General features: G+C 47.9%; 4 protein-coding genes across 4 annotated transcripts; 1 reads left to right on the top strand and 3 right to left on the bottom strand.

Moving 5' to 3' along the window:
• Positions 1 to 158: 158 nt before the first annotated feature.
• On the bottom strand, positions 159 to 999 carry BDW47DRAFT_111226 (VOC family protein). The gene has a single exon (XM_024813908.1). The coding sequence runs from the start codon at positions 958 to 960 to the stop codon at positions 361 to 363; it is 600 nt and encodes a 199-aa protein (XP_024669016.1). The 5' UTR covers positions 961 to 999; the 3' UTR covers positions 159 to 360.
• Positions 1000 to 1286: 287 nt separating this feature from the next.
• Positions 1287 to 3168, top strand: BDW47DRAFT_119922 (Alpha/Beta hydrolase protein; the record flags this gene model as incomplete). Its single annotated transcript, XM_024815417.1, has 5 exons — positions 1287 to 1477; positions 1531 to 1806; positions 1857 to 2032; positions 2091 to 2455; positions 2521 to 3168. The coding sequence occupies 5 exons, from the start codon at positions 1287 to 1289 to the stop codon at positions 3166 to 3168; spliced, it is 1656 nt and encodes a 551-aa protein (XP_024669017.1).
• A 3121-nt stretch (positions 3169 to 6289) lies between these two features.
• On the bottom strand, positions 6290 to 6949 carry BDW47DRAFT_111231 (uncharacterized protein). The gene has a single exon (XM_024813909.1). It carries the CDS (start codon positions 6915 to 6917, stop codon positions 6591 to 6593), a length of 327 nt encoding a protein of 108 aa, XP_024669018.1. The 5' UTR covers positions 6918 to 6949; the 3' UTR covers positions 6290 to 6590.
• A 533-nt stretch (positions 6950 to 7482) lies between these two features.
• BDW47DRAFT_128571 (putative C2H2 finger domain protein) lies at positions 7483 to 8515 on the bottom strand (the record flags this gene model as incomplete). The annotated part of the gene is made up of 4 exons (XM_024816863.1): positions 7483 to 7987; positions 8046 to 8125; positions 8173 to 8364; positions 8462 to 8515. The coding sequence occupies 4 exons, from the start codon at positions 8513 to 8515 to the stop codon at positions 7483 to 7485; spliced, it is 831 nt and encodes a 276-aa protein (XP_024669019.1).
• Between the last annotated feature and the right edge of the window lie 8705 nt (positions 8516 to 17220).

A 17220-nucleotide genomic window follows, 5' to 3' on the forward strand; every position in this document is an offset into this window, starting at 1 on the left:
TGCAACGGGGTTCCACCTCGTTCTGAGCAGAAGATATTGTCACAAATGATGGAAATTAGTCTGCAAGGATATTCTGAAATGTTGCAATAAGGGATACTCCCGAAATGAACCGACCCTCGGGCGAGTCATTCACGGCAGAGAGGTGCGAGTTTCCATGGTTTCAGTTGAATAGACGAAACTCCAATTTCTGGTTTATACAATACATCTGCTGGTCTCCCCGCTGACGCATTCAGCTATGTACACTGATAAAGTAGTAATGACGAGAAAACATTGTTCAACGCAATCCAACCCTGGTTGATTCGCAATCCCGCGTCCTCTCCCATCCTATCCAAAATGGTAATCGTAAGATAGTCAGACTGACTACTCCTTGAAGTAGATCGAATTCTCCCAGCGAGACAAGCGCTGTCCGATCACTGGCCGCTTCTTGATCTCCGCCTCATCCTCGCCACTGCGCACTCTCCGAATGAACTCATCCACGTCAATATCCACCCCAATCGGATTCTGCGCGTACTCCTCACTCGCCATGAACTCCACTGCTTCTTTTGGGGTCCGGAAATTGTCCACCTGTAACTCGAATTCGTTTCCGTCCGGATCGAAGTAGTACATGCTCGTGCTCATGCCGTGGTTCACAGGCCAATGCGGCAGGATCCCTAGCGCCTTTTTCTGTTCGTAGCTCCTCACTAAATCGGAGAGACTGTTGAGTGAGAATGCAATGTGATATATTCCCACGGCCGTCTTCCGGTCGTCGACGTGCCTGTGGCTCGGGTCGTTGACGATGACCAGACGGTGGTGCTCGTCATCATAGGCGATAAAGGCAGCCTTTTGGTTGCGGAGAGTGATAGTACCACCGAAAAAATTCAGGTGCCATTTTACCATCTCATCGAACCTTTCGGGGGTGGTGCGCAGGCCGAAGTGGCCGATACAGGAGGGACTGATCAGCTTGTCGGTAGAGGCGGTCATCTTGACAAGTACTGGCAAATGATTCAAACAGCTTCTGAGACGGAGGTTCTTCTCCCGTGGATGATCTCCTGGTCTTTAAATCAAGTTCATATCTTCTGTGCATCGACATCATCTGGGCGTCGGGGATGGCGGCGGGATGATTCGGCCTGTGCGGGTTTAAGGCGGCACATCAACGCCATGCCCCCCTTCCCCCCCAGAATCGGTCCTCGGTTCCAGAACGAAGATGCGGGTGTGATTTTCAATTGAAAAACTGACTATCACTTCCTTCATTCTCCTGCAGATATGGAAGAGTTCAATCTACCACCAGATTTTCTGCCTTCGACGTGATGTCATACCAAACAAAACAGCATCCAACGATCGGTCCCATCAGGGGACTGAATAAGGTACCTACGGTTGTCCAGTATCTCGGTGTGCAGTATGCCACTTTAAAGGATCGTTTCTCTCGCGGGGTGCTCCTTGAGACATACAATAGGGACTATCTCAATGAAGACGGAGTGCTCGATGCTACAAAACTAGGGTGTGTTGGAGATGACCTTTCGCCTTACGGCCAGCTAATCAATATCTATGTAGGCCAATTCCCCCGAGTCCTGCAAATGGATGTGCATGGGAGCAAAATCTACTTCAGCACTCGCTGCCTTTCCCAGATTACCCACAGTCCGACACGGAGTGTTTGACTCTGAACATTGCAGTCCCCAAAGTGAAGGATGCCGACTCGTTGCCGGTACTGGTCCTGATTCATGGCGGTGCCTTTGCCACTGGCAGTAGCTCGTATCCCCAATATGATCTTGCTCGGATTACCAACCAGAGTCTTGAGTTGAAGAAGCCGATGATTGTTGTTGCAGTCAAGTAAGTCTCATCCCGGTGCTTCCTTTAAAGCAATTGTTGACATGGAGCAGTTACCGTCTTGGAGTCCCCGGCTTTCTCCATTCTCTTGCTATGAAAGCAGCCGGGTATAAGCCTAACAACGGCTTGGATGACCAGCGACTGGCGTTCCGCTGGGTCAAGCGTCATATCAGTGGCTTCGGCGGTGATCCCAACCGGGTTACATTTATTGGAGAGAGCGCAGGGGGTGGTGCGTTGTTCCTTTTCAATGCCTTTGCATTTCAGACACCAGCCGCTGATTCAAATAGCATCCGGATGTTTTCACCTTCACTCCAACGAGCCTTTATTCAATCAACTCATCGGAATGAGTGGAACATCGCTGCTACGTGCCCGCACACCGGAACTGCTGGAGAAGTCCTTTGCCAGGATTGCAGATATTTTTGGAACTCAAGACCTGTCACCTGCAGAGCAGGTTCAAAGGGTGCTTGAAGTCCCGATGAGCGAATTGACGGCCAAAGTTGGACGCCGAATTCCCCTCGGACCCATGGTGGACGGGGACTTCATTCCCGAGATCACCACTTTCAAAACCCTGGCCGATGATGCTGAAGTGAAGAGGCTTTTCCCCGGAATCCAGCATTGCAAGCGAGTCATCATTGGTGACTGTCAAATGGATGTAAGTTATCCTTATCAGCTTTCTGTTCAGAAAATCACACTGACCAGCATCCTAAATTCCACTAGGCAATGGCTCTCGCTCCTCGCCTAGAAGCAAGAACCGATATCTTCTCCCAAACGCTCGTCAAGTGTTTATCCACTTCGTTTGAAAATGTGGATCCAAGCATTGCTCTAGCTATCGCCGCAGCATACGATCTGGATCCAAGTTCTACTTCCAATACTCCCGAATCGATGAAAAAGGTTCTGAACTTTGGCAATGACGTGTGTTTTGCCGTGGCAGCACAGTCATTTACCAGGGCATGGAGTTCGTCCTCTGTCCCAGGGACGGAGGCTCTGCAGTATCGTTTCAACTGCCCAAACCCCTGGGATGGACCGTGGAAGGGTCATGCCACGCATATACTTGATATTGCATTTGTGCTGCAGAATTACGCGGAGCACCTCTCAAACGGGCAACGGCTCAGTGCCGAACAGTTTGCCGCGGACCTTATCACATTCATTCATGGGAAGAAGCCGTGGGCAGAGTACCAAGTGGGGACTGCAGAGGGCTCGATGGTATACAATGCTTCCATAGCAGGCGATCAGAATCTGTCGGGATTTGCTGCGAGTGAAGCACCTGAGAAAACCGGAAGGAGATATGCATTGCAGGCGCTCGTCAAGCCAGAGCTGTTTGATAGACTGATGGATGCCTGGCAGATGTTTATGGCAGGGCCGTAGTTCGGTGGGAAGAATTCCATATCCCTTTGGTGCAGGTATTCGGACTTTGACGCACAAACAACACCAAGGAGGTGCCGTGGATACCCGCTCCCTCAGCAAGACTGGTTGGCCAATGGAATGTACCCTCCCTGGGAAGCATTTACTGTCTGGCTGAGGACCGTCCCCAATACCTGGTTCACTAGAGGGAATCTCAAGGCTTGTCTAGGCTTGGATAGTTATATTTGGATTGGAAGCATATATTGTGATGAACTATTTCCATACTACGTGTGAATGGCCTATTGTATCCGCCACATTCGGTCAAATTTTTTGGTTTCAAGTAAAATAATATCATGAACGTGGGTTTCGTTCGAGTGATGCCATCGGATACTCGGAGGACACGTTCAGACAGGCAAGGTGCAGTAGAATGCCGTTGTCTAAAATCCTGTGATGTCAGGCCCATCATGACTTAAGATCAGCCTTCACGACCACGGTCAGACGGCAAACATTTTGAGCGAGTTGGTACGCTTCCTAAATAGATGGTCAAAGTATGGGGAGCAGACACAGACGCTCCAGATGCACATCAAATGGAGACTCGAGACTTGCACACGCCCAGCTTCACACTGCCAGACGTGAGTGTCCTTTGACGGGGCCTAGTATATAACCTATAGTTGGGATTCTATGTGCGTTTGAAAGATCACTCAGCATTCAAACGACCCTTCGACACTTCTATTTCGGACTTGCGCCGGTCGTGTGGTCGGATCAAAAACCACTGCGGAGTTCACTGTAGAGCCAATGTCACACCTGAGGGTATAACGCTGATATCAACACCCGAACCAGCCACGTCACTTCACCCCAAACTCTCCATACAGCTTGTGATATCACTCATATCCAACAACATATGACACATCCCCAAGACACCGCACGGACAGTGACCCAGAAGCTGAATTGAAAACATGCACTGCCATCCCGATCTCCCCTATACGGGACGCAATCTCACAGATAGAGTTCACAGAACAAGGTTGTCGGGTGCGGGGAGTAGATCCACAGTTACACGAGACTTTATTTTAGCTGTGTTATGTGATACGATATATCTGATATTATCTATGGTATCATAATATGGGATGGTGTATATGATATGGTATAGTATGTAAGATGAATGATATGATAGGATATCTGCTCGAGGAAGGATCATCCTTTCTTCTCGTTTCTCTCCCTTTCTTTCTTTCTTGTCCTTTCTCTTCCCTCGCAGTGTATACTAATGTCGTCTAGCGGTCAGGCATATAGGTAGTAATCTACCTGATATCTACGCGACCACTTAGTTCGGATCCGAAGCGGGGTCAACTTCGGAAACAACAAGCTGAACAATCTGCTTGGTTGCCATCAACAAAGACTGGCCGAGAATGAAAGTAAAAAGAGGAAAAAAAAAAAAAAAAAACAAAGGGCATGATCGGAATTATCCCCCCCACCATCCCAATGCACTAACCATACGCGTTATGGAGACACATTACACTACACTACACTACACTACACACCCCCAGATCAGGAGATCCCGTCCGGCCGCTATCCTAGTCTTGCGTCTTGTCCGTCTCGTCTCGTCCATCCTTGACTCCTGTGCCGCGTCGGGAGGGCGGGTGAGGCTGCGTGTCGATCGGTGGAGGGGACTAAGTTCTTACTTAATCCTTACTAAGTAGCTAACTACTCACTAACTATGTAGCTAGGTGGGTAACTTCTAACTAGAGAGCTAGCTAATGCCAGGGTACGATGCGCCTAAGACGTGTCGAGGCATGGTGTCCGCTTCGTGGTGTGGCCAAGTTTCTTTCCATGTGCGTCTTTTTCGTTTTTTAAAGCCTTGTTGGGTTAGAGGTTGATGTGTCTCTTGTTTCTCTGTAAACATTGGGCCATTGGGTTTTTGGGCCACTGGACTGGGTGGTTGGGTTGGATTGGACTGGTTGTTTCATTTTAGTCTCGAATAGCCAATTATGAAAATAGTTGAGGAGGGTAAGGTACCTATAAGGAGAGGTATAGACTGGAAAACTTTCCCGGGAAATTGCCTGACTGGAGCTGTGGATTTAGATAGCTTGCCCTTAGTGAGTTCCTCGGTACCTCAAGGTACCTTACTTAAACTAGTAGTAGGTAGGTACTCCCTTACTACTACTAGTAGTAGCTGTGGTAGAGTAAAGGTGAAGGGTTAATGGCCCAAGCTTACCGGAACAAATGACAAGACTCGATCCTAGGGCGAGGGCGAGCCTCACCTGACGGGCACTAAACAGTAAACAGCATATTAGTTCAATTGAGCCGAGACGCCACATGACTAGGGTATCCTTCTCGTATTCTGAACTGGTCGGTTGTGACCTCATAAGAGAACTAGAGGTGTCGTCGAGGTAGAAAAGAGAGTCAGTTAATCCCATTGTCCAATCATGGAGGAGGGTATGTTGGATGGTTGATATTTCGAGTCGTGTCGGTGCAGGGATGGGAGTGTGAGGTCTATCATCATTAATTAGTAGCCTTATCCTTTCAATCTCTCTATGGCGATCGGGGGAGACTGGGTGATTACGACGATGTCTTGTTCAACAATCAGTCAGTCAGTCGCAGTCACAATCGGACATACTTCGGAAGTATCATACCTAGGTAGGTAGTAACCACCACCAGAACAAACAATACCACCCACAGTTTCCAGCTATAGTGATAAACCCCTGAAGCCAAGGTAAGTAAGAAACGAGACACAAGGAAGTAAGCCAGTAAAGTGATACCCGCAGTTTCTCCACAGTCACAAAGCAGTAACTTCGATCTAAATTAAATTCCCCACCCATCGAACTCGAGCTAGTTCAGTTAGCGTTCCACGATTCGTCATACAAGAAGTAAACTAAGTTATCACGTCGCTCGTCTCCCCGGAATCTTTCTCCACCTCATGCTGATTGACCCCCCTCTATTTTTCTTTTTCCGTGCTTGTAAGCAGTCAATTCCCCTGTCTCCCGAGTTTCCTGGTCAGTCTGTCTGTCTGTCTGCCAAGGGTGGTCGCTGTTTCTGTTCCTAGGTCGTGTAGTGGTACGCTTGCGCTTCGGACCGTGGGGATTCTGTTCCTTCTTCCTCTTCCTCTTCCGTAGCATTGGCTGCCTTCTATCTCTCTCTTCTTGTAATTCATTTTCTTTCTTTCTTTCTTTTCTTTTTTATTTCCGTTTTCGTTGGTTCACTGCATTGAGATATATGCCCGAAGGTCGTCATCAAGCCAAGCCAAGTAGAGTGGCGACTGCCCTGATTCGTATAGTGCCATTGAAACCTACTGCTCCTCGCACATTAGCTTGAGTCGACACACCCTCGACACTGGCGTCTGGTGGCCTTGTGAAAGGTGGCAGGGGGTTGCCTTCTCTGAGTCCAATTTCCATACGACCATGTAGAACTAAGCCGACGATGGATTCCCGCTTTTCCTCCAAGCGCTCGCTCTATTATTGTGGAGTCACCAGCCCGTTCCGACTGTCGATCCTTGGCTGACGTTGGTGGTGTTTTCGTTTCATTTTGTTGTTGTCATTTTTCTTCATTTGTTTTTCTTTCTCATTGTCTTTTTTCTTGTCCTTTCTTTTTTTGTTCGCCCTTTTCCCCCTTTTGAAAATGAGGGAACAAAGGGAGGGTTGCATGTCTTTCTTTTTTCTTTTCTTTTTTCCCCTGTCAGATGTCATCCGACCTGATCCCTCCGGCCTCGACCCGTGGATCGTCATCGATCTAGATCCTAAAACAAATGAAGAAGAACAAGTCATAGCAAAAGTCGTATTCATCACGAAGATCACAAGCACCAAAACAACTAGATGTGAGAGAAGACAAATATTCCTCAAATGTCAAATCAAACGACGAAGTTAAATACATTCCACGCAGAAAGAAACAAAAAAACAAATCAAGCAGAGAGTGGGAAAGACAGAACATAGATGACCAAGCATATCAGGTATCAATCAACAAACGCCTTTCCAGAGCCTTTTAGCGGGGAATCACTCGAGAATCACTCAAAAAATCATTGGGCCGGCGGAGGGAACAAGACAGCAAGCACGAACAGAACGGAACGGATAGGTATAGAATCCAAGAAATCCAGAGACACAGGACCAAAGCAGAAAGACTCGCAGAACGGAATAGGACGCACCCCCGCTCGGCTCGTAAAGATAATCGTTATAGACATTACATGGCACAGTGTTGTGGGGTTGGGGTTGGGTTCTCGTCGATGATCTTGATCGTTGTCCAATCAGGGGGAAGGATTTGTTATCCAGTGAAGGGTCCACAGACGGACGCGAAGAACCACACGAACCATTGGCACACGGTCTCTCGACACAGACGCTTTCAATGACGGTGGTCTTATCCTACCCCGAGAAATCCCCAGTCGGTTCCTTCGGGCTGGTTCAGAATCCGCGTTTGTGATTTGTACTGGAACCCAGGCTGGTAGGAGGGCATGAGGGGATGGCCGTCAACCATGGGAATCCCCTGGAAGGGTTGCTGATAGTCCGACGGCACAAATTCCGGACGGGTTTGATCGTATCGCTGCTGCATGAGCATGTATTGTTGCTGGGTGTGGACGTCTACCGGCGACGTGACCGGTACATTCTGGGTCACGATCGGGGGCTCGTGTACCGCAACGGGCGTCATGGGCACGTTCTGCTGGCGATAATACTCGTGGTTGGGGGTTGAGGTATGAGGATAGTAGGGTTGTTGGGCAAGGAGATATTGATCGTTGGGGATGGAGACCGTCGTGGGAGGGTGGTAGGAATTCTCCGACGTCGCGTCCTCGGAGGAGGGTCGGGTGATGGTGCCCGGCGGGTGGGAGCGGTGTTGGTGTTTCGTCAAGGTGGTTTTGCGACAGAAGCTGCTTGAGAACATTAGACCACAATGGATAATCCGCGTGATGCCCAGCCAGAATTTACCTTCGTTCGCACGCGGGCTCCTGGCAGATGTAAGGCCGCTTCCCCGTGTGAATCCGTCGGTGACGGGCTAGACTGGAGGACTGTAGAGATCAGCATTATTCCGGGCGGTCTGGCTCGTAGGACATACATCGGAGAATGCCTTGTGGCAACCTTCGTGGTCACACACATGGGGTTTTTCGCCCGTGTGTGTTCGCGAATGGACGGTCAAGGCGCTGCGCTGGATAAAACTCTTGTTGCAGTCCTTGACCGTGCAGTGGTAGGGTCGCTCATTGGTGTGTATTCGGTAGTGCCGACATAGATCCGACTTGCGATTGAAAGACTGGATGGGTGGTCAGTAGTTGTCGCGTGGCCCTGGTTGAGCGAAGAGATACCCCAATGACACCCGGTGTGAGCTACAATTAGACGGCGTGGCTTACCTTTCCGCAGTGCTCCCACGAGCAGTTGAAATCACGCCCACTACCTGGAGCCATGGCCACAAGGGTACGGTGGGTAGGAAGCACAGACGTCCTCGGTGATGTGCAAGACGTATGGAGTGGTGGGGGAGCGATTCGTGGAGTCCGATGACGCGAAGAGGGGAACACACCACAGGAAAAAGACGAGGTTGGGTAATAATAAAACACAGACCAGAAAGGTCAAATGAGGTCACATCCACGGGTATGTTATAAGAGGGAGGGAAGTAGAAGAGAAAGGGCACCGATGGGTTGGAAAATCGGGGTGTGGATCAGAGATAAGAAGAGGGAGGGAAAGAGTCAGAGGTGGATCGGAACTTGAGCGAGGAAAGAAGGTAAGTTAAGGTCAAGTAAGTCGAGGAGCTAAGAGAGCTAGACTAGATGTGTGGAGAAGGAAAGCTGCCACAGTAAATTAAATCCGACAGCATGCAGAAGCCGATAATTGGAGTCTGGGCCGCGGGTCAGAGAGGGAAAATTAGGGGAAAAAAGCAACAAAAGGGAAAATGGGCCAAAACAAGGAACAAAGATGGACTGAAAGGGCGAACTGGGGGAAATGGAGGCGGATGGAGTCGGGCTTATGAGTCTGATTCGAACTCTAGCATCACCAGGCTATCAAGCAAAGGATGGTGGCAATAATACTGAAAATAATGCCAATAATAATAGCAGGAGGGGAGGAGGAATGATAGAGTGTGGAGGTGTGGGTGCAAGAGAGAGTAAATATAGCACCCGCAACATTAAGAATCAACCATGATCCTATAGGAAAGAGGGTTGATATATGAATTCACGACCAGGATCATAAGGAGGAAGATGGATGGGAAAGAAGGCAAGATAATGAGAAGAATCATATGGTAGGAAAGGAGAAAATAGACCAACAAAATGATTCAAGAAAAGTCATAAATATTAAATAAATAAATACCTGGTAAGAGAGGAAATTAACAAAATCACATAATAACAAGGAGGAGGGAGGGGAATGAAATTATATTATTATTATATATTATTTATGATAACAATAATAATAAATTGTAATGAATTATCATAAATTATTATAATAATCACGAGGAGTGACAGTTCTGAGGTTGTTCTAGCCAGGGACTGGGCCGGACTCTTTCTTTTTTTCCCACGCTGTTGATTGACTGAAGGATCATCCTATCCAACTGGATGAAAAGGATGAGAGGGAAAAAGAGGGGGAAACAAAGGGAGAGAGAAAAAAAAAAAAGGATTGAAATGAAAAAGAAGAGGGAAAAAGAAATAAAAAAACGGAAAAGAAAAGAAAAGAAAAACAATCAAATACTACGACAAATACTAATCCGAAAATTATCGAAAGGATTGGCAATCATTATTAGATTCCTGGTAATAATACTGGCTAGTATAATCATCATCATAATAACGAGAATAGTAATACTATCTAGCATGACAGTCATACTAGTACGGAGTCCTATATCTAATTATAATCAAATTAATCCTATAATACTGGTATTATGATAAGAATTGGCAAATGGTCAAAGAATAGCAACCATAGACAGTAATATTGACATACCAATCAGAATCAATCAAGCAGTAACCGCTATATTAATTCTGATTCACCTGGGAAAGCCCCCCGCGCCTATTCTCAAGCAGCGGGTCCATCTCGGGTATTCCCCAACAGACAGCCTGATAACCCAGGGTATATACTATATGGGAATGACTTGACGCCCGCTGGCGGTGAATTCCACCCGTCCACCAAACTAGTTAGTATCCGAGAACGCTTGGGCTAGGTCCGCCGCTACGATGATCCAGAAGGCTGGCGGCTGTCAGGGCCAAGCAGATGGTAGGAGAAGGCGGTCACAATGGTAGTCTCAAAGGAGAGAGGTGTCGTCTGTGGTTACTCAACGACCAACGGCGCTGTTGGTTCCAGAACTACTTGGAATTCAGAGAGATGATCCGACTTGTCGGAGAATCAGTGTACCAGACGGGGGTTTCCGAGGGAAAGTACAGTATATGGAGGACATGGACATCGGTGTGGGGTGTGGAGATGGAGATAGAGATAAAATGGAGATGGAGATTATCCCGACCGTGGACTTGTCGTAGTTGTATCCAAAAAACTCCGTCTATTGTTAGATCCGGAAGTAAACGGCGAGTGGGGGGAAGGGGGGAAGGGAGGAGCAGTAAGAGGATGGAGGGATTCCGCCAGACTGGATTGATAGACAAAGGGTAAAATGAAGCGGTTACTAGAGTGGAGCTGTTGGCCGCGGGAGAGACTTAAGGTAACAGGCCACTTCTCGATGCCTGGGGTAGGAACTAGTCTCCACCACGCACCTTAACATGGCCAATAATTCACGGTTCTGGGTGAGCCGTAGGAACAGTAGTCGGAGAACTAGTCCGCTGGGGGACAATTTCTCCTCCTACTTTAATACCCTGGAATACGGAGTAGCTAATCGCCTAAGACCGAAAGAGTCACCAACCCTAGACGGTAGGCCCTAGGCACCGAACTAGTCTCCCGGTCAAGGTTGTGTGATTCGAGACTGGGATAGTCTCGAATCACTCTCTCTTGCGAGAAGTGGAGAGGGGAAAACACTGACCCACCGGGCTTTGCCTGTGCCTTGGGTTCCGTCCAAACCAGAGTGAGTATATAGTCAACCAATCATACAGATGACTGGTGACGGCCCAGCCTTGGACCAAATCCCCTAGATCACAATGGGGCAAGTGTCATGCAGTGATGGGATCCCACATTCATGTTGGAGGGAGGTTCGGCCACTCGCTACTGGTTATTCAGTCCGTCTCACTTGACTGTTGGAGATGGTCAAGAGACTAAGATGTCAGCCTGGATTTTTTAATACTTGATCGGTATGTTCGTATGATACTGGTATCTTACAATTAATTTGGCAGTGGTGGGTTACAATTGCCTTACTGATTGTACCAGCGTACAAACAGAATACAGTAATACTGTACTCTAAACGAGGCATTTCATCTTATCCATCAGCGCCTATATGTCATCGACGTCAATCTACCCCATACCATACGGGTATATGGTAATCATTCCGTGCCAGGATCGCAGGAGCTGTCATCGTGATGGGACCTTACTGCATTCGCACCTGACTTCCAAACCCTGGGTTCAAATCCCGGGGAGTCGGTGTAAACACCGAATTACAGAACACCATATGAAAATTGTAGGTACACTGTCTTTGGTGTCGCGTCGTATTGAAAAGATCAATGGAGAGTCTTTACCTTATCATGGTATCATCACATCCGTCCTCGATGTATTCCATAATGTTGGTCTCCTACGAGTAATGGCACAATCGCTCCTCCTTGCCGCGGACGTTCCCCGAGCCGCGATAGTACCTCAAGGCAAGGAAAGAGAAAAAAGCATCGCTCTCCTCACAGCAAGGGATAGCATCAAGCCATTCTGAAACAAGGTAACATACAGTATGTAGGAGCTAGCCCACCAGGTTCAGCCTTTCCCACTTCTCGTTTCCACAAGATTAGCCGTGCCAACTATCTACTTATACCATCCAGCCTCGCCTTGATACTCCAAGACCGTTACCTTCAAATACAGTACCGGAAGCATAGGTCATGGAACATCTGGGAAAGTAATGAGAATCCGGACCGATCCCAGCGGGAGGATTCTCATCTCCCTGACCAATTGATGATGCTGCCCTGTTTGCTGCAATGGAACGAAGGAAGGGATCGTTCCAGAGATTGAAATGAAACGAGAGCTTCTTTGACAATATCGAATCCCCCCCTCCTCTATGAGCATGAAACCCCATGCTGACAGCTGCATTCCTGCCCGAGGCTACATATATACATACATACTACCCTAGACGAAGCAGAAAACTGTAGGCCTGTAATGCAGCTTCAGACCCATCACAGCGCAATCACCACCACATAAGATTGCGAATACCCTGGTTTCCGGGTCGCCCCCAATCCTCCACGTGGCTGAGGGTTGCATTTGTCGAAGGGAAGTACTACTAGTCACTATAGGAAAATGGGAGAAAAATAGGTTAAGACGGATCCTATTTCTTGGCCAGATTTATTCCGCGATGCGGTAAACGAACAGCCGCTAAAATCTCATCGATGCCTCATCCATCTTCCTTCTTTCCTTCCTTCCACTCGCCCCCCTCTCGATGACGGATGCCGTTTCCGGAGAATTGAGCCTCCCCCAACATGTCAAAAGTCAAATTCAAAGCCAAAGTCAAAAGTCAAAAGTCAAAAAATCAATCAATCAAGTTATCAACAGATCCTGTGAGGCGTGGGAATGTTGCATGTCTATCTCTATTGTTGGAAACCACAGATCTCAATGATTGAATGACACAACTGTCAGTGGATCAAGCCGACAAAAGCCCAGACAGAAAAAAAAAAAAAAAAAACCAGGAAAGGCCAACGGGTAGCCTCGGCCAAGGGCCGAACTCTTCTCCAGCCAACCAAGATTTCGACCTTCTACTCCATAGATTTAGAGAATCTAGTAACTATGGAGTACAGTACCTCTAAGTAACCATGGTCGGCAAATCTTAATCGCGCTCGATGGGGGCGTCTAAATCCGGTTCCGTCCTACAGTCTCAGAGAACAAGCCGGTGAACCTCCTCCTCAGTCCACCTAGACCCACCCACTGCGGTAGGCTTTGCCGTTCTGTACAGGTCCTAAACCAGGTGGAAGAAATGAGATGATAGTGGGAAAAATTCAAAATAACACAAAAAGATAATCGAAAATTGACAGATCACCCGGAAGTTGCCATCCTTCCAGCCGCCCTTCCAATCCTCATTCCTTCCGGTTTCCCCTAAAACTTTCGGTTTTTGCTGTTGAAGGTACATGCCTACTAGGTTAGGGCTACAGGGGGACACAAATCGGAATCGTTGCAGCTGCAAGCGATTGGTGACTCTTATTCGCCACGGTCGCTGTGGAATGGATGTAGAATCTTCATGGGGTCGCAGAAGCAAATACTCCGTAGATCGAAATCAAATCACAACCGAACCTACTAAGTAGCAAGTAGAACAACAACAATGATAATAATCGAAAGCGACGAGGAAGACGACAAATTGTTTGTTTGCAATTTATAACCCAAACTCTATCCTTTGGGGGCCAATTGCGTGGTCGTTTTCCTTAGGCTGACCATACACATACTATAGTTCGTACGGCGTACTATCATCGTTTTGATTGTATTTTATTCTGATCCCCCTTCTTTTCTTTCAGATCACTCGATAATTACTTCCTTCGAGACACTTCGGCGTTTCAGCGATATTGACGGAAGAAAAAGAAGCAAAAAAAGTAGGTTCCTGCGAAGACATCTCCCCTCGTGTATGTTGTGTAGGTGGGTGGGTGTCATCGTCACCTGTTAGGGGAAACAATCTACCGACCTCCAGGGTAATTCTAGTCCTGCATGTCCAGCCAGCCCATGCATATCCCAAGCGACAGATGTGAATTGGGGGGGGGACACTAAATTTCGGGAAGGATGATGGAGGGATGGATGGAATAAGCAGGCTGGACCTAATCTCCATGATCAAACGTGACTAGGTAGGGACGCGAGGGGATCTGCTCACAGTCTTGAGGTATAGAGTCATCTATCCATCCAGTGCTCTGCCACAGGGTGGGTATCATGATTCATTCCATCCGTCAATCACACAATCGTATACGTATACCTAGTCCGCAAACCTTCACCTCCGTGGAGAACCACAGCCAGCACGGGGTCAAAAGGTGTTTGGCTGTTTGTTGACCAGAGAGTTTAGGATGCAGGAGTGGCGTCGTTAATGCACGGCGTGCCGATCTTCGAGAAAAACTAGAAGACACAGCCAGAATGGGTCCAAAAAGGATGGGAGCAGATGACTTTGGCTCAATCCTTCCAGTTTATTACCCATCTACCTACCCAATCCCTTTTGACAAGGCTGACCTAAGAAATCACAATTGGAATGTTGAGTTGTTGGTTGGAGGGTGCTGCTGCTGGGACTGGGCGTCACCAAGGTATATTGGCAATTGGTATCTCGTCGTACATGAAACTTACACCTCTGGCTTATAAATCTGCAATGTGGGATAACTACTTATCCCAGTTAATCAAGCATAGTGAAGAAAAGACCCGACTAATACTATGGAGGGATGGATATCTACGATCGAGATCAGAATCCATCGTGGATTCGCTGAAGGAATCCACTTGCTGTCGGATCGTCCTTCTCTTCCCCCCTCAGATGTCCATCGGTATTGCCCGTACTTACTAAATCGAGGGTAAGTAAATAAATTAGGAAGTAAGTATCCAGTACAACTAACTGCCTACTAACCCAACTAGGGATGAACATCATATGCCAGCCAACTTACCAATAACGACCATCCCTCTCAGCAAGGACCATTAAGCTCTAGCCCGTTCGATTCCATGCTCTACGTCGGTCATTGTTCGCTCCGCAGCCACCCAACGAAAGAGGGGGGAAGGGCCGATTTGTGATTGCGCAGCTGCGGATGGATCCCATCGAAAGTCTCCGCCCCCACCCACCATGACTATAGTCTATACGGTGTATAGAGTACGGAGTACATACTTGAGAGGTAAAGCCAGGGAATGACAGTGACGGGATTTTACTTGGAACTAGTCGGTGAAACTGGGAACATGACAAGACTTGCTAACTACGGAGGAAACTAGGTATCTACCGCCGGCCATCTATCTCTAACGGGCGATCTCATCACGGTATTATACTGTATCATCCAGGAGTATCAACCAGCGATAAGAAGCATACTGATCATCCCCAAGGCTGGATGGGAAATATGATCCACGACGACTGACTCGCTTGGGTCTGTCTGCTTGTCTGTCACGCTCTCTCTTATCGCCAGGTCCCAGTCCATTACCCTGGTCAGGGTGGATCAGAGAGATACCTAATCATTTAGTTGGTCACTGGTAGCTTCGTGATCGACTGAGAATACCCCGCAATACCTTGTCGATGGAGATTACTCCCGACCGCATTCTAGTGAACCTGGTTGCTGCTCATGGGCGTCGCTTGTCTCACGCGGGTGGTTTGGAATAAAAGATAAAGGAATGAAAGGATTTGATGTATAGGCCTATGATGGTGGTCGTATTTCCTGTTATCAAGAAGGTGCTGTACTAGAGGGGTGGAAACCAACCACTGTCAGCGTGTTTGATCTGTACTGATGGAAGGGATGGAGAGATGGAAGGATGGATGGATGGATTAATGCCCAGATGATGCGCATCATCGCTTTTGTTCCTCCTGGCGGAGATTTTGATTCAATATTTGTGGTAATTCACATGTGTAGGTAGGTAGGTAGGTACCTAGTATATTGTTATTTACCTAGTATGATCCTGTATTATTGGATTAGGAATATGGTGTTATTCTTGCATCTGCTTATTTTCATTATTAATTCATCTATTATTTATTGATTTGTCCCTCCATTTCCCTCCTTTCACTTTAATCTAGTTTGTATTATTCTATTCCCGAGAAACGCAATGACTTCAGTCCCACCCGCCAAACTATGTAACTCACGTTTCTTCCCTCCCCCCCATCCCTCCCTCATCCTGCATATATACGAACCAGGGTGACGGCCCCAAAAGGAGATCTGAAACAAGACTTCGTCGGGAAGATGGGTTACTTTACTACCCCCCCATGCAGACGGAGAGCCCGTAGATAGGTGGAATACGAAGGTAGTAAGGTGGCACCATGTCAACAAGACCCCGGTGATCGGTGACTACCGCGTCGAAAATCTCCGATCTGCATGGATTGCACGACTTTATGACTTCCCTGGTACGACGTTTGCCTGTCTGCTGTACCTCCCCTTTGGTACCGTTGCCAAACGACATGGGTCTGATGTTTTGTTTGTACTGTATACTTTGTATGTGTCTTGTGGGTTGATGGGGACTAGATCGGTGGTCGATCCGTCGCCACCCGGGTTTTCTTATCAAGTGGATGGGAGGAGGAGAGGAGGAGAGGAGAGAAGGAGGAGAAGGAGGAGGGGCTACGAGAACCCGCCTTGCATTGTGCAGGGTCACTAGTATGTATTCCAGTGTGGAGTACGAAGTAGTATAGTATAGTATGCACAGGATGCATATCTAGTGCGTACTCCACGGCTCTACGGCGACGGCTCCACGGCCTGAGGAGGTCCGTATCTCCTTGGCCCGAACACACTCGTGATGGCCCTGACTGAACATTAAGAAGCACAAGTGCGACCCCTGCTATCAAATACCTTGGTTTCTTTCGAGCTAAGCTGGATAGTACATCCAGACTAGTATCATATTGGTCATTGTGAACGTGACAATGTCATCGCCTCAGGAATGTCGGTGTAAATAACAGATGACGATAGAGAAAGCTGACAGGATTCGCCGACACTCTGGAGGCGTTGTTCCTTGCTGACGGGCTTGTGCACCAACAAACTCACTGACAGGTGCGCTGCTAATAATGGCATCCACACAAGTTCGATGACGTTTCTCAGCCTTGGGGCGTCGTTTGGTTGTCCCGTTGATCCTTGAGAGATATACCTAGGCATCATGCTATCCAGCAGCGAATTGAGAGCCTCACTGTCAGAGTAAGCGGGTGCTCCGAAACTGCCCCTTCTTTGTTGATTTGACATTTTCCCTGTTCTTATATTAAATTTTCTTTGTCTGCACTGCATTTCCCCACTTCGGTCTCTGCGATTGCAATTCGACCCGGTGGTCTGGGTACTGACGACACCGATAGTATGAACCAGGCAAGACGTAATACATATGCTACGACTGGTGGCTTTTAGTCGAATCATATTCATGTCTGCCTTTTTCCTTCTCTACCCTTTCT

Source organism: Aspergillus candidus (genome assembly GCF_002847045.1).
Source record: "Aspergillus candidus strain CBS 102.13 unplaced genomic scaffold BDW47scaffold_53, whole genome shotgun sequence".
NCBI lineage: Eukaryota > Fungi > Ascomycota > Eurotiomycetes > Eurotiales > Aspergillaceae > Aspergillus > Aspergillus candidus.